Genomic DNA, 22,051 nt, shown 5'->3' with positions numbered 1-22,051 from the left:
ATTTTTTCAAATTTATTTTGGCTTAAAATGTAATTACATGTTATATTAAGTTAATTTAACTAACTGTTCTAACTATTTAACTGTAAATACTAAAAGAGATGAAAAATTCCCACTACTAGTTTCTTAGGAATACTCCATTTTGTATGAGTGGATTACAATAGTAATCCGCGCGACGACTGCAGGGTTAAACTAACTACAGACTTGATATAGAATGACCAATCAAATTAACAACAAAGCAATATAGCAATTTACTTCGATTAAATATTAGCATGAAACAATAAGCTATTAAGTAGTCTACGGAGCACCAATCAATTGTTTTTGAAACATCAAATTTATAGTAAAAAGATATAACGAAACGAGGGTGACAGACAGACAGACAGTTCTATCGTCTTCTTTTTACTTACACTATATCCAGTGAGTATATTTAATCAGCCTCCATTTTAAAGTCATTGAAGTCAACTCTTTTCTAGAATAAGTGCAATACCTTAGACAATGTCGAAACCTAGCGCAGCTCCCGCTCCCGCTGCTGCTCCAGCTCCCGCTGCTCAACAAATCCCCCTTGGAATGAAATTTGTTTTAGGCGGATCAGCTGGAATGGCGGCAGCATGTATAGTTCAACCTCTTGACCTTGTTAAGACGAGAATGCAAATCTCGGGCGTTGGAGGAGCTGCCAAGGAATACAAGAACTCAATTGATTGTCTGACAAAGGTAATTACCAATGAGGGACCTCTGGCCGTTTACAAAGGACTCGGAGCTGGGCTTCTCAGGCAAGCAACTTACACCACCGGCCGGCTCGGAGTGTACACATATTTGAACGATTTCTACAAGGTCAAATTCAACGGAGAACCACTTCTACTAGCTCGCATGGCCATGGGAGTGGTTGCTGGTGCCTGTGGTGCCTTCATTGGAACCCCAGCCGAAGTAGCTCTGATCCGGATGACAGCCGATGGCCGATTGCCTGTGGAGCAACGACGAAACTATACAAATGTAGCCAATGCCTTGTCACGAATTGTCAAAGAAGAGGGCGTTGCAACTCTTTGGCGTGGTTGTGTGCCGACAATGGGCAGAGCAATGATCGTCAATATGGCCCAGTTGACATCTTATTCACAGGCCAAGAGCATGTTCATCAAAAATTTCGAAATGAAGGAAGGTCTTCGGTTGCATTTCTTGGCGGCAATGCTGTCGGGATTGATAACGACAATTGCATCTATGCCCATGGACATAGCCAAGACCCGGATCCAGAACATGAAATATATCGACGGAAAACCCGAATACAAAGGAGCAATCGATGTTCTGGGAAGAATCGCCCGCCAAGAAGGTATTCTCGCCTTGTGGAAGGGCTTCACACCATACTACTGCCGTCTGGGGCCACACACAGTCTTCACATTCATCTTTTTGGAGAACCTAAATAAATTATATTTTAAGCACGTTCTCGGAACAAGTGGCGGATCGGGCCTTTAAAGGTGCAAAGTGTACCAACGACGGAGAGACGAAAATAATATTGCATTTAGATGATGAATATAATTTTAAATAAGACGAATAAAATAATTGTACAGTAGAATTATAAATTATGAATTATGATATACAACCTTTTTTTGTTTTCCCAATCCAAACGAATTATATTTGTAGATTTTCACGTGCAATACGTTTCGAAGCGTCTTTGTGAATTTTACCAGTTTAGAAGCTTACCTAGATTTCCAGCCTTTAAATGTTTCCAATATTTACAAGAACCATTGTCTCTGGTCAATGTTCAAGTCTACAGAAAATAAGCTCAAGAGCCTTGAAGCGCACGCCTGTTCCGTTGATTGCATTTCATAGAAAATAAACCAAGCGGACAGAAATATATTCGCGCTCGTCAGAACTTATTACACTAGTTCCTATGCAGCATATCTGACTGCTTGAAAGACGGCTTAAATATTATATTTCCGTTAATTTTCTATTGTGTGCTTATTTTGCGTACTACTTGTGCTAATGTCTGCATTTAAAGGGTGTTTTTTACGTGCGATTTTCAAGAAGAAACAAAATGCATATAGATAATTTAATTGTATGTTTTACTATTACATTTCATGAATGATTTCGGATAAGTATCCAGCACCTCGGCAGGCTTGAAGGAATTAACATCAACTTTTTGCATCAATTGGGGGCGTTTGTCAGCAAAAACGAGCCAAATATTCTCTTCCAAGACGTCAACGACTTATCTGCGTGAACAATAGACTTCACATAACCCTGACAAAAATAAAACTAGTCCAGCGGTTTATAAAACAATAAATGGTATTGGGGGTAACGCTACAGGTCCACGACGCTGTAATGTGTTCACCAAAAGATTCCTTCAATATATTGATTGTTCCATTGGCTACATGGCATGTCGCGCAAACCAAACCATTATTTCGATAATAAATTTATGCAATTGGAAAAAGTAAGTCAGTTCATTATTAAATGGCAAATTAGCCCAAGAATAAATCAAGTGACATCTGTTAAAAAGATAAACCCCAACAAAAGTATTAGCAGATTTAAAACCACACTTCTAAAAACACACCCGTTACTTTATAAAAATAATTTCTTCAAAAGCACTCTTCAAACAAGCTTTCGATTTCTAAAGCCCGAAACGCACACACACCATAAAAGCTCACCAAAAACTTTCTCTGTCATCTCTCTATCTATTTTCTGACAGAACTGAAACCTGTTGGCAAATGGTAATTTGGGTGGGAAAAGTCTCACATCCCACAGTACCTACCAAGTCACAGAAGACAGAACCAATATCCCCGAAACTAGGGTCCACACCGCAGTCGTTGTTCCCATTTAAACTAACTACAGACTTGATCTAGAATGACCAATCAAATTAACAACCAAGCAATATAGCAATTTACTTCGATTAAATATTAGCATGAAACAATAAGCTACTAAGTAGTCTACGGAGCACAAATAAATTGTCTTTGAAACATCAAATTTATAGTAAAAAGATATAACGAAACGAGGGTGACAGACAGACAGCTGATCTATCGTCTTATTTTTACTTATACTATATCCAGTGAGTATATTTAATCAGCCTCCTTTTCAAAGTCATTGAAGTCAACTATTTTCTAGAACAAGTGCAATATCTTAGAGAATGTCGAAACCTAGCGCAGCTCCCGCTCCCGCTGCTGCTCCAGCTCCCGCTGCTCAACAAATCCCCCTTGTAATGAAATTTGTTTTAGGCGGATCAGCTGGAATGGGGGCAACATGTATAGTTCAACCCCTTGACCTTGTTAAGACGAGAATGCAAATCTCGGGCGTTGGAGGAGCTGCCAAGGAATACAAGAACTCAATTGATTGTCTGACAAAGGTAATTACCAATGAAGGACCTCTGGCCGTTTACAAAGGACTCGGAGCTGGGCTTCTCAGGCAAGCTACTTACACAACCGGCCGCCTCGGAGTGTACACATATTTGAACGATTTCTACAAGGTCAAATTCAACGCAGAACCACTTCTGCTAGCTCGCATGGCCATGGGAGTGGTTGCTGGTGCCTGTGGTGCCTTCATTGGAACCCCAGCCGAAGTAGCTCTGATCCGGATGACAGCCGATGGCCGATTGCCTGTGGAGCAACGACGAAACTATACAAATGTAGCCAATGCCCTGTCACGAATTGTGAAAGAAGAGGGCGTCGCAACTCTTTGGCGTGGTTGTGTGCCGACAATGGGCAGAGCAATGATCGTCAATATGGCCCAGTTGGCATCTTATTCACAGGCCAAGAGCATGTTCATCAAAAATTTCGAAATGAAGGAAGGTCTTCAGTTGCATTTCGTGGCGGCAATGCTGTCGGGATTGATAACGACAATTGCATCTATGCCCGTGGACATAGCCAAGACCCGGATCCAGAACATGAAATATATAGACGGAAAACCCGAATACAAAGGAGCAATCGATGTTCTGGGAAGAATCGCCCGCCAAGAAGGTATTCTCGCCTTGTGGAAGGGCTTCACACCATACTACTGCCGTCTGGGGCCACACACAGTCTTCACATTCATCTTTTTGGAGAACCTAAATAAATTATATTTTAAGCACGTTCTCGGAACAAGTGGCGGATCGGGCCTTTAAAGGTGCAAAGTGTACCAACGACGGAGAGACGACAATAATATTGCATTTAGATGTTGAATATAATTCCAAATGAAACGAATAAAATAATCGTAGAGTAGAATTATAAGTTATGAATTATGATATACAACCTTTTTTTGTTTTCCCAATCCAAACGAATTATATTTGTAGATTTTCACAAGCAATACGTTTCGAAGTGTGTAAATGTTACCAAAATAAATTATATATATATAAAATTGTTATGTTAAATATGCTTATGGTTTTTTTCATCGTTATCTGCAGTCTGATGACGTCGTCTCAGCAGAGGCTAATCAACACGATAAGGTTTTTCTAATACTTTCTTTTATTCCTTGTATGATAAGAGAGCAGTCAATAGCTCCTCTGTAGTCACTTTGAACTCCTCGAGTTTGTATACAAATTGAATTGTATTTTGTTTTTCAATTGGCCAAGAACTTTGTTTACAATTATGCGTTTCGTCGTCAGGCGAGCTAAATTTAGATCAATGTTAAACAATAAAACAAAAGCTTCTATTCAAACGCGTTGATAGTGTTATGTTAATTAATGTTTGCGTTGTAATTAAAAGTTTTTTTTTGTTTGTTCATGTACACAAAAAGATTCTGTATTTTTTCCGTAAATACTTTTGTCACACTTTTTGAGTGCGACCTTGAATTTTCATCTTATTTTTGAGTTTTTCTTCTTAGATTTTCGATGCAGATGGGGAATTTTTGGCGACTTCCGAGTTCTGCATTTGCATTTTCTAATTTTAATTTAAAAATAAGTCCTCAAGCTAATTTTAAGAGATGAATTTAATTTTTCGTTGAAAACACGAGAGTTGGATCTATTTTTAATGATTAGCTGATCATACGCGTGTTGATTGGATTTTGATATAGACATAAGGATCATAGACTAGGTTTATGTTTTTGGGTGTTGGCGGAAGAGATTATCTTTACGATTTATATCAGCATAAGAAATTTTATCAAACTCTTGACTTTCTTTTGTGAGAAATGTTTTCATGTGCTAGGTATTTATGCAAACAAAAACAAGTAAACAAAATAGAGCACGATTTTAAAGTGTTAACATTGCACATTGAAAAACGATCGATTGTGTTTTGTCTGTGCAGTGTGTGCTTCATTGCATAAATATTTAAGGCTTTGAGAGGTCATGTTTTTCAGTTCAATTACCCAAGTATTTGTTTTTTAATTCTTTTTTACAAAACAATCGAAAGCAAATTCAATTGATTGTAATTTAACAAAAGATATGCACCTTGGAATTTTTGTAATGCAATGTACGAAAAGAAATATGTGAATAAATACCATCATAACTTTTTAATTTTAAAGAAGATCAATTGAAAACAAAACTAAAACTTAGAAAACAATTTTGTATTTGTAAAACGATGGTCATTAAATCAGAAATTTGCGAGCTTTTATTTTTTAAATCTAATAAGTTAACTTCAAGTTTAGCCTGAAATTTTGTCAGTAGATCTACGATTTTAACTAAAGTAGGTGCTCACCATTGACCCTTTATTACTTACTTGATTACTTAAGGTGGCGCTACAGTCCGGGCGGACCTGGGCCTCAACCAACATGCGTCTCCAGCCAGCGCGGTCCCTAGCTAGCTGTCTCCATTTTCGCACGCCAAGTTGGTTGAGTTCTTCACACACCTGAGTGCGCCACCTGAGTCGCGGTCTTCCTCTACTGCGCCGTCCCTCGGGATTGGATTCGAAGGCCTTCCGGGGGCTGGAGCGTTGATGTCCATTCGCTCTACATGACCCAGCCATATAGTCCGTTGGACTTTAATTCTGCTAACTAGGTCAGTGTTGCTATATAGCTCGTACAGTTCGTCGTTATATCTTCTAATCCATTCTCCATCTATGCGTACGGGACGAGACGATCTTATCTTTCTTTGACAGGGTCCAGGCCTCAGCGCCATAAATGAGAACCGGGATGATGAGTGTCTTATAGATGGTGATTTTAGATGCTCGAGAGAGGACTTTACTTCTCAATTGCCTTCTAAGTCCAAAGAAGCAACGATTTGCAAGAGTTATTCTTCGTTTGATTTCAGCGCTGGTGTCGTTGTCTGTGTTAATGGCGGTGCCTAGGTAGACAAAGTCCTTAACTACCTCAAAGTTATAGCTGTACATGGTGACATTTTGTCCAAGACGTCGTTGTTCAGTGTTCTTTTTTGATGACAGCATATACTTGGTCTTGCCCTAATTGAGCACTAAACCCATCTTCTTCGCTTCCTTCGTAATGTTTAAAAACGCTCCACGGGCATCACGCTTTGATCTTCCATTTATGTCAATATCATCAGTGTATCCGAGTAATTGGATGGACCTTTGGAAGATTATGCCTCTAGTGTAGACGCTTGAGTTTTGCACAATTCTTTCCAGAATGATGTTGAAGAAGTCGCATGACAGTGCATCGCCTTGTCTAAAACCTTTTTTGACATCAAATGCATCGGTAAGATCTTTTCCGACCCTGAAAGAGCAGCGCGCATTCTCCATCGTCACACAAATGGATAAGTTTGAGAGGAATGCTAAAACTAGACATTGCTCTGTAGAGCTCTTCCTGTCATACGCGGTTTAAAATCGATAAAGAGATGGTGGGTATCGATTTGAAGCTCCTGTTTTTTTTCCAAGATCAGCCGTAGTGTGAATATTTGGTCGATAGTCGACTTTCCTGGTCTGAAACCATACTAATAAGGACCTATCAGGTTGTTGACGAACGGCTTCAGACGTTACGGCAGAGAGGATCTTATATGCAATGTTAAGGAGACTGATGCCTTTGTAGTTGGCGCAGTTTGACTCATTATTGGATCGTTTAAATTGGACCACAGGAGAACGAAAAATTACATTGGCTTTTGGTTGTCTGTATACGCCTTGTAAGATGAGAAGAGCGATTTGGAAACAATGGCAAAACCTGTAGTATTATCCATACTGATGTATTTAAAAGTTAAAATTTGATCCTTTAACTCAAATTCAGACGTACTGTCAAATATACAGATTAATATTTCTTTCTCCTCTTTTCTTATTATTCAAAACTTATTGGTTTTTAGGGTGTGCACGCATTATTTCCAATTTTCTATATTTCTTTCTATTTTTTTCTATCTCATTTACTTATAATTTGTATTTTTGGAACTGTTCAACTTATGTAAGTTTTTTGGCAAAAATTTGTATGGGTAAAACAGAGATTTGTGTTGTCAAAGCCAGCAGTCTGTCCTTGTGCCTTATTGATACACATAGCAATAAAAAGCTTTATAAGAAATTGTACTCGTTTAAATTCAAAAGGGTATTTGTTAGTAATCATCGGTATCCTGGGAATGAAAATGACTTGACCTTGGACTGAGCCGGAATGAATTTTAGCTTCAATCCCGTTCCTCTGCATAGTTACTATCCGTAATCTTATACCTACCATTGCATAATTTCGGTGTGAAATTCCTCATAAGTATTATTGGAGCCCCAATTTACAAGTCCAGTTTATGCAGAGGAAGTCCTAATGCATTCAAAGAATTCGAAAATTCAATTGGAATATCAGTGGCATTATCTTGATCAGTCATATGTATTATCAATAGAAAGATAAGTTTGTTGGTGGGCCTGAAACATTGAAAGAATTTAATTATTTATGCTTGTAACAGAATCCTTTTTAGGTGCTAAAATCGATCGCTCGCGTAACCAATCATCCGTTTTCTCTGAAATTTGGGCAACTTGCGGGTAAACATTAGCTATTAATTCGTCTTGTCCAGAGACGCTAGTTGCAAATGTTGGTTCTATTAGTACCTCACCATCATTATTAAAAATATTTCCATTTCCTATATCCAAAAGAGTTCTTGAAAATTATGCTGCATTATTATCACCACCCAAATGTACATTTATAAGAAGGTACACCATCTGGACCAGGGCTATAACAAAAGTCAAGTTCTGAAGCTTTGCGAACGATTTCATCTTCAGAGATCCAAAGACTAATTGAATTCAAATGAGGGAAATTTTGTGAGAGGGCCAATGACTCAGGCGTCTGAAATGAAAGCATCTTTGAAAAAATTTGCAATTTTTTCAGAGTCATGAATAAGTTCGTTGTTGAAAAACATGTAGTTTGGATACCCGTCAATATTTCTCTTACTATTAACATAGCTCCAAAAGTTGTTTGGGTTGTTTTTTATGTCGGTTTCAGTATTTAAAATAAAGTCATTATAAAGAATATCTCGATAGTCAATAAACATATTTCTAAGCTTATTGTATATTACCAAGTCACTATCAGCTTTTGTTTTATATGATATTTAATACAGGCCTTGTTTCTTCTATTTTTTAAGTTTTTTAAGCAAGAGTCAAACCATGGAGGAGATTTAGAAATATTGCGCGGTTTTCGCAATGTTGTGGTCTCATAAAAAAAAGTTAAAGAGAACACAGCAGAATTTGTAGCACATAGCATTAATGCCACAGTTCTAAAATAAATGATTCCAGTTAACATTGTACGCGGATGTTTGTGGTCAATCTTAAAAGCCCAAAGAAACGACGATTTTAGGAAAGCATTTATTTCATCACTTTTTGTATATACCTCTTGGCACAACTGGAAATGTTTGCCAAAAATCACCGGCGAATAGTATCACAACATCTCCCATTGGACCTTCATCAGCTCTTAAATCTCTAAGTGTACGATCCAGAGCTTTAGGTGTACCTTTATTTACCATAGTCGATTCGTCCCACACAATTAAGTCGTTTCTTTAAGCACTTTAGCTAGTGAGCTTTGTTTCGAGATACTACAAAATGGATGGAATGCAATTTTTTCTTGCATTCTAAATTTTGCAAGCAATAGATTGACCAAGAACTTTTGTACAGAAGAAATTGTCTGTCCCGTTCTTTAATCCGTGTAGGAGATTCCATATTAAAGTCTGATATCATTTTTCCTGATATTTTTAGAAGTTAATATGCCTGTATTGTTGCAATATGTCAGATGCCATATTTTCTTTGTGTTTCTTCCATAAATCATTCAAATTTTATATATGACAAAAGATTATCATGGTTACACTTGGTATTCATATTTCCTAGCGAAACGTGAGATCAGTGAGTCAGTGATATTTGGAATTTATATGCAAAGATAACAAATTATTGACTAATATTATTGGACTTTATTCATGCCTGCTTTATTCCGTGATATCCTCTCTTATTTAAAAAAAAAATGCTTAACAATTAGTGTTATGTTATGTGCTTGTAATAAAGACAGTTAATAAGTCGTAGAATTAATTGAATATTTATTAAGAACATAAACTTAAATATAATATTATGTAATACATAAAATGGAAAATAGAATTGCTTTTTTAATGAATATAATTGAATGAACTTGCTGGATGAGAATGCAAAAATGGAATGTGTCTGTGATATTATCCCGCCAGAATATATGTCACTTCAGAATGACAATCTCCATCCAGGGTTGGTACTTGAGGTTGCTGTCATTCATAATGTCAGGGATGTCGTACCTTTAGGGTGGTAACAATTGGATAAGAAGTTTTGAAGCCAAACCGTAACAAAGATTTTCTCTTTTGATTTCAGTTTTATATATATAGAAGAGAAGATACATATATCTTTCTAACATTATTATTTAAAATATTACGAGGGTTGAAAATAACGACAAGTGATGAACTGTCATTTATCAAAACAACTTTTGGTGAGGAGTCAATGTGCTTTTTTGACAACATAAACGTCAGAGTTCATAAAAATAACGCCATTGCGTTGCAAGAGCCATCTGTGAGCCACTTTAGGAACAATGAACATGGTTCGGGTCCGAGGTCGAGCCAACATCATCATTCAACGTATGATAGAGTTGCCGTCTGCCATGAAACTAGTTTTAATTTGTTTAATTTAAATATTTTTTGCTATAATGTCACTGGACTTAAAAACAAATTATTAATGCCAGATTTTTTTAAATTAGTTTTAAGCTATGACATATTTATATTATTGGAAACATTTGTGGAAGAGGGTAAAGAGTTACAATATCTTAAGTATTTTGAAGGTTTCAATCTTCGATGGTTGCCAGCTATTAGAAATAATAGACTTGGTAGAGCTAGCGGTGGTGTTCTATGCGGTATAAAAAACAACTTTTTAAACAAACATATTAATTTCAAAATTAGCGAAAACCGTATTATAATAGAATGTGTCATTGACGCGAAACACTATCTAATAGTTCCTTTGTACCTGAATTTCAGTAATTGGAAAAGTGACTTTGAAAATTTGCAAGACTTTCTACTAAACCAAAATAATGACAACATTTTAATAATTGGAGATTTAAACAGTCGGATAGGGGATTTCCAAAACTCTCCTTTTATAAACGTGGACAAGTTTTCATTCAAAAGGGGATCTTTAGATGAATGTACAAATTTAAATGGAAAATGCCTGATGGATTTGATTGAGGATTTTGGGTTTTTTATCTTGAATGGGACCTCCATAAGTGATAGTGCTGGAAATTTTACGTTTATTTCCAATCAAGGTTACTCTGTAATCGATTACTGCTTAGTCAAAGGGGATTGGCTTGACATTGTGAAAGATTTCGAGGTTTTTCTGGCTAATTATTCAACTCACCTTCCCATTTGTGTGTCGTGTGAGTTCAAAACCCAAGAAACCAATATCCGACGTCGAAATGTAAATGGTTGCAACAGACTACGTTGGATTAGTAATAAATCAGATATTTATAAGAGAAACTTAAACCAGCATTCAATTAATATAACAAATCAGGCTACAAACACAATTGACGAAGCAACAGATTTGATATTGCGAACTATTAGAGAGTCAGCAGTTACCTATTCAAATAGTAGAGGAAGCGTTTTTAAATCTAGTTGGTATGACGAGGAATGTAGGAGAAGTAGAGAAAAATCTTTCAAGTTTTTGAAACTTTTTAGAAAAACGAATAATTTGGCTTTCAAATCCTTGTATTTGGAGTCAAATAAAGCTTTTAAAAATCTATGCAGCCGTAAAAAACAGCTTTTTCTCAACAACTCTGCATTAAATCTTGTACAGAGCAGAGATCCTAGAGTGTTTTGGGCTAATGTGCGTATTTTAAGTGGGCGCAATAAGTCGCCTGTTATTTGCATTAGTGCCGATCAAATGGCATCGTATTTTGAAACACTTCTACTGGCGGATCCAAATCAAATATCTATAAGCTTTGCGTTACCGTTCATTCACATTGAAGAGTTAGATGCTCCATTCTCCATGCATGAACTGCTTATTGCATTAAATAAAATGAAAGACAGCAAAGCTCCGGGTTTAGATGGCATCCCGGCTGAGTTTTACAAAAATGCCAGCTCACAATTTCTTGAACATATTTTAGTTTTGTTTAACAGAATTTTTGATAAAGAAGATATCCCAAATTCTTTCCGGTCTTCATCCATCTCTGCAATTTTTAAAAAGGGTGACCCAAACCTTCCTGAAAACTACAGGGGAATTTCTGTCCTTAGTTCACTGCGGAAGCTGTTCACTCAAATTCTTTACTTAAGACTTGCTAGTTGGGCTGAAAGAAATAATAAAATAAGCTGTTTCCAAGCTGGGTTTCGTGCTAATCTCTCCACAGTGGACCAAATCTTTACTCTTACTAGTGTTGCTAGACGCTTTATAGAGAAGAAAACAAATCTTTATGCATTTTTCGTTGATTTTAAAGCAGCCTTCGATACCATCAACCGAAGCTCATTATTATTTAAACTTTCATGTATCGGTGTATCAACAAAATTTATAAAAATTTATGAGCAACTTCTCTCAAATACGACAGCTGTGGTTAAAAATGGCATGAACACGTCGAAACAATTTAGGTCAGAAACAGGTGTGCCACAGGGTTGCATTTTGAGTCCCTTGGTTTTCTCGCTCTTTATAAATGACATTGAATATAATATACCAGGTGGTGTTGTTTTTGGTGATCTAGTTATCAAGGTGCTCCTTTATGCGGATGACCTTGTTATTTTAACTGATAATCCTGTGACGCTTCAACTCCAAATTAACAAGTTAAAACAATATTGTGATTTGTGGGACCTTCAAATAAATACTGCGAAGTCTAAGATCATGATATTCAGACACCATAATCGCAGTGCACGTAATGACCGTTCTTGGAACTTGAGCGGTTCAAATATAGAAGTAGTGAAGCACTTCAAATATCTGGGTTTCACAATAACACACAATCTGAACTTTCGAAGTCATATAAGAGATAAATTGACTGCAGCAAAAGCAGCTATTAACTGTATGTGGTCAAATTTTTTCAATAACAAAAATATAGATCCGGCTTCGAAATTTAAAGTGTTTGATTCAACCGTTAAAAGCTGCCTTTGCTATGGAAATGAAGTTTATGGCTACATGAAATTAGATGAAATAGAAACTATCCAAAGATATTTCTTCAAGCGAATCTTTAGACTCCCATCTAATACCCCCAATTATGCCATACACGTTGAGTCGGGACTACCACCAATTTTTGTAAAGAATCTAAAAGCGAATGCAGACTATATAATCAAAGTCATGCAAAGATCTAACAACAATTTGCAGAAAAGGATTCTCCTAACAGCGTTACACTACAGATACACACCCTTTAAAGATTGGAGTGATTTGGCCTCAGAACATAACTTTCCTTTGACGATTTGTTTGGATAATCTAGATTCGTGGAAGAATGAACTTTACGATTGTATTTCTGTTATAGATGACAACATTTTTCAGACATTTCTCAATCGGGCAAGGGAGTCCGAATCTAGATCATTATATAGTAAACTTAATTTATCTTTGGGGGAAGCAAATTATTTTCGAACCGAGTTCACTTTTGTTGAGATAAGTCTGATATTTAAGGTTCGCACGGAGATGCTTGAGCTTAACTATAGACCTCACAGAAATGATATTAATCCTAACTGTACATTATGTAACCTCAATCAAATTGAAAATGTTTTCCACTTACTAGCGTTATGTCCGATCTTACAAGAGATCCGGCGTTTCTACTTCAATAAGAGCTTCCTTTCGTTTGAGGACTGTCTTGGAGTTTTGAATGGTGAGGGTGGTTGGAAACTACTTATCCGTTTTTTCTCTGAAGCTGTTGCGTATAGAAATTCATTCGTGGACCTCTAATGTAATGTTCATTCTAATATAATTTTGTTTTAGCTAAACTTAAAGCACGTTTAAATGTTGATATTGAAAGTCTTTTACTGCTCTTCCATTTTTTTTTGTATGTATCTAAATATCAATGATTAAACCTAAAAAGTTACCAATAAGCTTAACTATACCAAACTAATATTTATTCCAAGATATATGTTAGTAGTTTTTGTTTTTGTTAAACTGAAAGCCTGTAACATTTGTTATTTTCAAATCAAATAAATCGTTCAATCTGGCATACTTAATCATAATCAGTACCTTAATCTTAAATTATTTTGTAAATTGTTAATTTTTATTATATAACAGCTAAAAAATAACTTCTCTCTCAATGTTTAAAATTTATATATAACCGGCAGACGGCTTAATAGCCATGCTTGTAAATCTTTAAAATGCAAATGAGACTGTATTTTTTTTGTGAAGAAAAAATAAAGATAGTAATAATAATAATAATAATTATTTAAAATATTGAATGAAGCACTTTGCACCGAATCAAAGTGGAGAAAATATCAAAAGGTGGCACCTCCATTGGTCAAAGATTACGTTCAAGGAATTGTTGTGTATTAACCTTCCCATTTTAAAAATTTCCCAAAATTACAAAATTAAGTGATTAAAAATAATAAGATTCCTTAGACATGATAAAGATTTTTTTTAATTCACGCTTTTTGCAAAAGATAAATGCAATTTTGTGTTCATCATTTTATTCACTATATATTTTATAATCGGCATCATAATCACCACATATGTTTAAATAAAACAAAGTGTAACCGCAGTTTAGAGAAAGCAGATAGATCGTGGACAGTGAAAAAAATCTAACAAAAATGTTTGAAAATCGAGAAAATTTGCAATGATGATTTTTAATTATAACTCATGAAGCCTTCCCATTATAACTTAAACAAACTTACAAAAGTTTATATATCAAAAAGACAATATACAGTCGATTATTATGTTTTCTTATCGACAGTGATTACTGCGGATTGGCTGCTGTAATGCAGATTCCGAACGAACGCATGGAGTTGGAAGAATACGTTGAACGCATTCTTACAATAACAGTAAGATGCGTTGGTATCGGTTCACCAACGCCCTAGCGAGAGAACTTCGTTCGAGTGACATAGCCCCATCAAACAACAGAAACCTGACAAATACAGAAATTGACCAACAGTTACAACAGATGGACTTACAATAAAACGAACGATGGAACGGACAATACCAAACTACAAAGAACGGGACCAAATACACGCTTACAGAAACGCGACTATTGACGCACTGCGAAGGCACAAGAGTGCCTTACTGACAAGACTCAAAAACTTATACAGAAGACTTACAGACCCACATGACTTGGAGGTTAGGTCACTGAAGTCGTCAATAAAAAATGTCAATCTGTTGATTAAGGAGAACTACAGGCTATCAATTAACAAGTACTGGGGCCGCAAGATCCGGTCAGTTAATTCGACCCTAGTATATTCCCTAAAATCAACAAGATATTCAGGAAAAAGAACGAAAATCACCTTCCGAGTCTGAAACTCCAAAGAACAGAAGAGAATAGAGACGTACTGAGAAAAGCTCAAATAAATCCAAAAGAAGCCATCTTTGACGATGACTTTTATATAATTGAAGATCCGAAGGAAAAAGTGGAGGCGGTGGGAGCTGCTTTCCAGTGTACAAGGGCATTCGCCCCAACCAGGTCCTACTTAATCACTTTTACCTCCGTAATGATATCAAACAATAGCGATCTGAGAACCGCGGTTTCATGCGGTTGAATGACGATTCCTTGGCAAATGCCATAATCGCCGAGCAAACGGGACCAAGTCCCTTATTACTGACGAAGGTTGAGCTTCAACTCATCTTCAATTCAATAAAAAATAAAAAGTCAGCAGGAAGCGATGGAAGCAATTGACATTTACACCACACTCTTCAACAATTCACTGATTAATGCATATTATCCAGTGCATTGGAAGACCGCTGTGGTTCATCCTCTCCCGAAAAAGGGAAAGGACAACTCCAATCCGTCAAATCTTCGGTCGATAAGTCTTCTTCCGAGTATCAGCAAAGTTTTCGAAAAGATTATCAATAGGGCTCTGACTAAGTGGGCTGCGGACAACAAAATAATTCCTACTAATGACACAATTTATGCTGCGTCTAAACTCGTTTCTGATATCCAATGGAATAAATCAAAACAACAATGTACAGGTGCTGATCTGGTTAATATGGGAAAGGCCTTTGACACCGTATGGTTAGAGGGTCTTTACCTAAACCTGAGCAGGCTCGGCATATGCTTAATGGTAGAAAGTTTGTTGTCGAAAGTGGCAATATAACTTCTACCACAACATTCTCAATTAAAAATCGTCTTCAACAGGGAGCGGTGAATTCGGCGACTCTCTTTAGCATTTACAGCAGCGATCTGATAGGTAGTCTTACAAAGGCAATTGCGTACGCCGACGATCTAATTGCGTACAGAACGGCCCGAAAGGTTGAGGTTATTAGAATTCTCTTGCAGCGTGATTTCAACAAGAGTCAGCGATATTGCGACGACTGGAAAAATGTCCAGAAGTCGGAGATAATTCTGTTCCGGACTCCGTTGGCTGGACCACGAGGGATACGTCCAAGAATTGGCACACAATGGTCATCGTTGATCTTCACGGGCAGCGATAAGCGAGCAAAAGTGTAGTGAAGTACCTCGGTATCTGGTTAGATCAGTATTTATATTTCGACAGACATATAAATGCTGCTCTGACCAGGGCCAGAGGAGCCTTCGCTCAGACGAAACGGCTGTTTTACAGCAGTCGGCTTGACCCCAGAGTGAAGGTAATTTGCTACATGGCCCTCATACGGCCGATGATCGTTTATGGTTGCACTGTGTGGTTCAACGTTACCCCTTCCCAGATGGAGAAGTTTCGGGTGATTGAGCGGCAGTGTTTACGACGCTGTACCGGCTAACATCGAGCAGCCGTGCATTACTATTCCAAAGAGGTCCTATACAACGGGGCTCTAGTGAACAGAATTGACAATTTCGTGATAAAAATCGTTCGAGGTCACATTGCAAGAGCTACGACCAACAATTTAATTTTCGGGATGTTCTATTCAAACGACGAGTATTTTGAAAGTGCACGCTTGAGCGGCTTCATTCCACCAGAGGCATTCCTCTTTTTAGTTAGATGCCTTTTGATACAGGATAGATTGGCAGTTCCATTAATCTACCATGTCAGACAACGAACCGTGGATAGGCGATTCCTGTACAATCGGGATGTCATCATGGCACAAGGCGGAGCAGATCTCCTTCGGTTCAGTAGGGCTGTGTCGGAACGTTACCGAACTAATAGGGTGAAGCAAGATAACCAGTTTTGGTGGCTTCAATCGACACTTAAAAGTGGGTAGTCCGAATGGGGTTTTAAGCCTCGGCCGGCTTACATACTTGTTTTATAGTTTTAGGGTTTAGTTTTAAGTAGAATAGCCATGGTGGCACAAAAACAAATACAAAACAAAAAAAAATATTAAAAAAACATGGAATAAAAAAGATAATAATAAAAAAAGAAAAAAAGACAGATTTGCTGCTGTGGTTGTTTAGTTTAAAGTAGTTTATAGGTACGATAGGTGGTTTAAGTTAGCTTTAAGTTTTTTATTAAGAACCTTATTTTAAGTAGTTTTAAATAAAAATAAAAAAGGATTTTTTTCAAATTTTCTAATAAATACAAAAATAAATACAATTTAAATTGAAGTAAAATAGATATTAGGGCCGAAAGGCATTACTTTTAAGTGTTATAGTTTAACTTTGAGTATCCGTTTCGGACCAGTAAGTTAGTTGTAAGTTATGGTTAATAAGACTAGTTTTATGAATTTTTGTCTAGCTTTAAGATAGGTTTAAGATTGAATTAATAAAATTGAATTTCCAAAAAAATATGTTTTCTTATATGTTAAAAATACTCCTTATGGTCATAACCAAATTTTGCTCGATTTGTTATGCATCAAAATAATCTTGGCCAATGTTTTTGAAAAAAATAGATTTGTGAGAAATTTTTTAGACAGATTAACAGTGCTGGAGAAATTGGTTAAGGTGATTTTTGATAAATGACAGTCAAAAGAGATGATTTTTAGCTTAGTAGCTAAAAAGCTGTCACAACAAAAATGTGATAGCTATCAGACGTTTACTCATACGACTGCAACATTTTCTTACTTTTATTTCTGTTACAAAAGAACATTCTTTTGACCGTCAAAAAATCAATAAAACTTGAAGTATTATCACAATTCAGGCTATTTGGTACTTTTATTTAGACATATTTTAAAAATCACTTTAAACTTACCATTGTAATAATGAACATTGATAATTCTAATCGGAAGTTGGTCAATCGCATTAAAATGAATTGAATCACCCTTCGCAGTTCAGAGATATCGAATTTGACTGTCAAAAACATTGCAATTACTTATCACACCCTAGAAGTCATTATTCAGTGTTACTTAGTAATAAAATTAGATTCGAATTGCTTTTTCTTTCTTTTAAATGTGCTATAAATAACTTAAGGAACCGAATCATGGACGGACATTCTCTTCTTAGAGTTTTGACAGGTGAAACAAGAAAATTGTATTAGAAATATTGCTTACATTTCTGAGAATACGGACATTTCTGAAATGTAAATTGACAAACTAATTCAAAATCTGCAGTATTTAGTTTCTTATTTTCCTTTCATAATTGTATTTTGTTTTAAGGCCATTTTCCGACGCCTCAATGGTTGATTTACATGCATCTGCATTTTATTTCTGCAAAAGGAGATACAGAAAAAGTACACAATCGAATATATATGCATTTGTGCGTTATAGGAAATTCAAAAAATGCCTTAAGTGTAGACGAACGTGTTCATCATTATAGCTACATATTACCTTTTTTTTATTTTAACGTAATAATTTTTTGTTCTGTGACATTATTTTCCGATTTTCGTACTATTGTTTAGTTTCTGTAGGTTTTTATATATTAAATCACACATGAATTGTGAAGGCTTGCAATGACACTGTTCTGTCAAATAGTTATAGGATTTTATAGGAAGTAAAAAAATGTAACCACATCTGTATTCCTTCCTACTTTCGGGTTTCGATATCTATCTGCCTCCCTCTACTTTTCTTCATTATGCATTATCCAGATACTCGTCATTCCACTTTAAACGCAGACAGATTATAAGATTTTACTAAGTGTATCCACAACACAAGCTAATCAACACAAACATAGACAAAATAGTTACCATTTCGACGTGTAATCAGGTTTGGTTTTCAAACTCATCACTATCTAAACTGCATTACCATCACTGAATGTCGACCTGGCATCACTTTTTTGCAATTAAAAACTAATCTTATATTCCTCCATTTCTTGTCATTCTTTCTGTCAACATAAAATTGTTTTTTATAAAACTTGCTTTCCACCGCCATTCTTTTGTATTAACTAATCAGCATTCAATAACTAAATAAAGAATAAACAACATTTTCGTTTAATTTTAATAAATTCTTAAATAAATAAGTAATCACGTTTATTTTAAGTACAAACATATAAGAATATTAAAATGAAAATCGCTGTGGAAGGTTGTGCTCACGGTGAGTTGGAAAAGATCTACGATACCATCGAGAGTATACAAAAGGCGGAAAAGATTAAAATCGATTTGTTGTTGTGTTGTGGTGATTTCCAATCAACAAGAAATCTCGAAGACCTCGAGACCATGGCAGTTCCAAAAAAGTACATGGACATTTGTACTTTCTATAAGTAAGTTGCCATCAAATTCATTTCTAGTATATATGTAAAATATGAACTTTTCTCTTTTTGCCTAAAGGTATTATAGTGGAGAAAAAATTGCGCCAGTTTTAACTATCTTCATTGGTGGAAACCACGAAGCATCTAACTATCTGCAAGAACTACCCTACGGTGGATGGGTTGCGCCCAACATCTATTACATGGGCTACGCTGGAGTTGTGAAGGTCAATGGCATCCGGATAGCTGGTCTTTCGGGGATTTACAAGAGTCACGACTTCTTCCGAGGCCGCCATGAATTCTCGCCGTACTCAGAGGCCACCAAAAAGAGTGTCTATCATGTGCGCCAGCTCGACGTCTTCAGACTGAAACAACTATCAGGGACCATAGACATCTGCATGTCCCACGACTGGCCGAAGGGAATCTACAATTATGGCAACAAGGCCCAGCTGGTTCGGTTTAAACCGCATTTCAAGGATGAAATCGAAACGGAGCGCCTAGGAAGTCGTCCCTGTGAGGATCTGCTGAACATTCTGCAGCCTTCTCTGTGGTTTGCCGCCCATTTGCACTGCAAATTCGCCGCTCTCGTCCCGCACGAAGAAACCGGCCGTGTGACGAAGTTCTTGGCACTGGACAAATGTCTGCCTAAGCGTCGCTTTCTTCAGGTGCTGGATATTGACTCTGTTGAACACACTGACGACGGGGAAATCAAGCTGGAGTACGACCTAGAATGGCTGACCATTCTCTTCCTCACGAACCACCTGATCTCTGTCAAGAGCTCCCATCACTACATGCCCGGACCCAACGGCTCCGAGCGCTATATTTTCACACCCACCGACGAGGAGAAGGAACACGTCCACAAGAAACTCGGCTATGACCTCAAGATCCCAGAGAACTTCTGCCGCACAGTGGAGGCCTTCAATCCCAACGACATCAACACAAATCCCCAGCAGCCCAAATCCCAGATCAACCCACAGAGTCTTCAGTTTTGCGACAATCTGGGAATCGATGATCCCCTCTCGATGGCCATGATTGTTGGCGGCCACGAACTGAGCCACTCCAGCACCCTCGATGGCAGTGACTTGAATGACTCGGGTCAATTCGATCAGTCTAATGCCGATATGAACTCCTCCTGCGACACAATAAGCCCACTGAAGCGCAAGAGCAATCTGTGCCTGCCGAAACCGGTCGGCGACTTGCCGGCAGAGGCAAGCCTGACAGCTGAACAACGAGACAGTGAGGAAATGACCGACATCAGCCCAGCATTTATATCACTGACAGACGACCAGTGTGTCCCAGTCATAGAAGAAATCCCCAATCTAAACGCCAAGCCACCGATGAAGAAGTTCAAGCGAAGAAACGAGGACATTTACAAGACAGAAGAGGACGAAGAGGAGCTGTAATGCTGCAACAGGCAAAAAGTGTGTAGTGTTGTAAATAGAAGCGACATGTTTCTTAGACTTTCAATAAACTTTTTGGTTTTTTTTATTTTACAAAACAAATCAATTTTTTTTTTCTGGCTTTTTTGAATCATCGTTAAGTTAGCATTGGAATTAGTGTTTTGAAATGCTCACTAAATTGAATAGATTTAAAAAAAAAGAAGGATCCCAAAACAGATTACAGACGCAAATAACTTTATTCAAACTTAATACGAGTTATTTCTACATAGGAATATGAATCTTCTAAGGATTTTCATTTGTTTAAATAAATAATTTTTAAATTACTAAAAAATACATTCCTCATTTACCGTTATCTCTTCTGTTTTTCCTCCAACACATCATCAATATTATATATATATAAATAGCTTAAATGTAGAATCTTCAAGGACTAGAGCTGCCAGGACTGCCACTAAGGCCATACACTTCAAGATATGTATTTTGGCTTTCGACGACAGCTTCTGGGGCTTCAGCGGTATCACAATAGTAGTCCACGGGGTCTGGAATCATTCTGTGGAGCATGATTCGTTCCCCATCATCAATGCTCACGCGATGATAGAAATGGCATTTCCTTCGACCATAAATTGGAATATCTGTGTCGTAGGGTGGGCTTAGGATATCAAAGAACGCCGCAACATCACCGACAGCAGTGATCTCGTGGAAATTCCTTTCGATTGGAGTGAGCACTGCACACTCTGACTCAGGAGTCACCAGCCTCGGTTCTTCTGCGCTGACTTCTATTTTGGTGGCTAGTTTGTCATACAGCAGATTATTACTTTTCCTCTCGCTCTCCGCATTGTTGACCTTGGCAGTGTAACTTTTTATCAGTAAATTGCCATAGATTCCCTTCAGGATGCCATTCATCATTGGATGATCATGGAGGGGCATTGTGTAGTTGGCCTTCAGAATGAAGACACTCATTGAGACTTCGGCACTTTGAAAGACATGTATGTAAGTGCAAGGAGCTTTTTCGGCACTATTGGCATGGGTGAATATTTCGGGGCTTATGTTGATGTCACGATAAGTCAATTGTTCGGTTAATTGATAAAGAATCTTGAGATTAGCACTCAATGAGGCAGTGTTGGATTTGTCGAAGGTTTTAAAGGCTTGTCGTAGAATTTTGGTGAAGAGCGATGTCATGTTTCATGTGTAGTTTATTATTGTTGTTCTTATGTTTTAAACAATTAAAAAGAACAGAATGGAATTTATTGTAAAATTGATTTGTTTACAATTTTTGTTTTTTTCTTTTCTTTTGCGAATTTTATTACGGTAGTAAAAGATGATCTTATTTTGGACTTTGTATTTTTTGTGTAGCTTAGTTGACTTTTCTTTTGGTTTTCGGTTGTGTCTGAATTGACAGCTTTAAATTAGAAATGTCAAAATTGATGCCGGAACGTAGGGTGTATTTTGAATAGTTGGCCGTTGTGTTAAATGGAGACAAATTGTCGGTATTGCAGTTCAGTTTATAATTTTACTTTCAATCAAAAATAAATCAATTTGTTTTTTTATAAGAACTTTTGATTTTTAGCCAATTTTCGATTTTCATTTATACAAGTAATTTATATCGGTTGTAGTACCCGTGGTATGATAGGTAGGGTTTTGGGATGTCATGCGAGAGGTCTTGGGTTCGATCCCCGAATGCGCCACCTAAAGCCTAGTACATAAGCCTAGTACATACTTGTGAACCATCTCGTGAACCCATACAAATTTCAGTTTTTGGT

At 37.0% G+C, this 22,051-nt stretch overlaps 4 protein-coding genes across 4 annotated transcripts; 3 read left to right on the top strand and 1 right to left on the bottom strand.

The window, feature by feature from the left end:
* The first annotated feature begins 237 nt into the window (after positions 1-237).
* On the top strand, positions 238-1,574 carry LOC129946000 (mitochondrial 2-oxoglutarate/malate carrier protein-like). Its single transcript, XM_056056004.1, has 2 exons — positions 238-414; positions 471-1,574. Exon 2 carries the CDS (start codon positions 493-495, stop codon positions 1,459-1,461), a length of 969 nt encoding a protein of 322 aa, XP_055911979.1. The 5' UTR covers positions 238-414; positions 471-492; the 3' UTR covers positions 1,462-1,574.
* A 1,120-nt stretch (positions 1,575-2,694) lies between these two features.
* On the top strand, positions 2,695-4,321 carry LOC129946986 (mitochondrial 2-oxoglutarate/malate carrier protein-like). Its single transcript, XM_056057371.1, has 2 exons — positions 2,695-3,028; positions 3,085-4,321. Exon 2 carries the CDS (start codon positions 3,107-3,109, stop codon positions 4,073-4,075), a length of 969 nt encoding a protein of 322 aa, XP_055913346.1. The 5' UTR covers positions 2,695-3,028; positions 3,085-3,106; the 3' UTR covers positions 4,076-4,321.
* Positions 4,322-18,556: 14,235 nt separating this feature from the next.
* On the top strand, positions 18,557-20,396 carry LOC129946679 (lariat debranching enzyme). The gene is made up of 2 exons (XM_056056938.1): positions 18,557-18,909; positions 18,977-20,396. The coding sequence occupies exons 1-2, from the start codon at positions 18,713-18,715 to the stop codon at positions 20,295-20,297; spliced, it is 1,518 nt and encodes a 505-aa protein (XP_055912913.1). The 5' UTR covers positions 18,557-18,712; the 3' UTR covers positions 20,298-20,396.
* Positions 20,397-20,589: 193 nt separating this feature from the next.
* On the bottom strand, positions 20,590-21,679 carry LOC129946680 (2-aminoethanethiol dioxygenase). Its single transcript, XM_056056940.1, has one exon. The coding sequence runs from the start codon at positions 21,468-21,470 to the stop codon at positions 20,715-20,717; it is 756 nt and encodes a 251-aa protein (XP_055912915.1). The 5' UTR covers positions 21,471-21,679; the 3' UTR covers positions 20,590-20,714.
* Positions 21,680-22,051: the final 372 nt, after the last annotated feature.

Source organism: Eupeodes corollae, chromosome 2 (assembly GCF_945859685.1).
Source record: "Eupeodes corollae chromosome 2, idEupCoro1.1, whole genome shotgun sequence".
NCBI classification, from domain to species: domain Eukaryota; kingdom Metazoa; phylum Arthropoda; class Insecta; order Diptera; family Syrphidae; genus Eupeodes; species Eupeodes corollae.
The sequence above is the reverse complement of the archived record's forward strand: the minus strand, read 5'-3'. Positions and strand labels throughout refer to the sequence as shown.

Coding starts and splice junctions, on each gene's coding strand:
- LOC129946000 (XM_056056004.1), top strand. CDS start 493: ATGTCGAAACCTAGCGCAGCTCCCGCTCCCGCTGCTGCTCCAGCTCCC.
- LOC129946986 (XM_056057371.1), top strand. CDS start 3,107: ATGTCGAAACCTAGCGCAGCTCCCGCTCCCGCTGCTGCTCCAGCTCCC.
- LOC129946679 (XM_056056938.1), top strand. CDS start 18,713: ATGAAAATCGCTGTGGAAGGTTGTGCTCACGGTGAGTTGGAAAAGATC. Junction 18,910..18,976: donor GACATTTGTACTTTCTATAA/GTAAGTTGCCAT, acceptor TTTTGCCTAAAG/GTATTATAGTGGAGAAAAAA.
- LOC129946680 (XM_056056940.1), bottom strand. CDS start 21,470: ATGACATCGCTCTTCACCAAAATTCTACGACAAGCCTTTAAAACCTTC.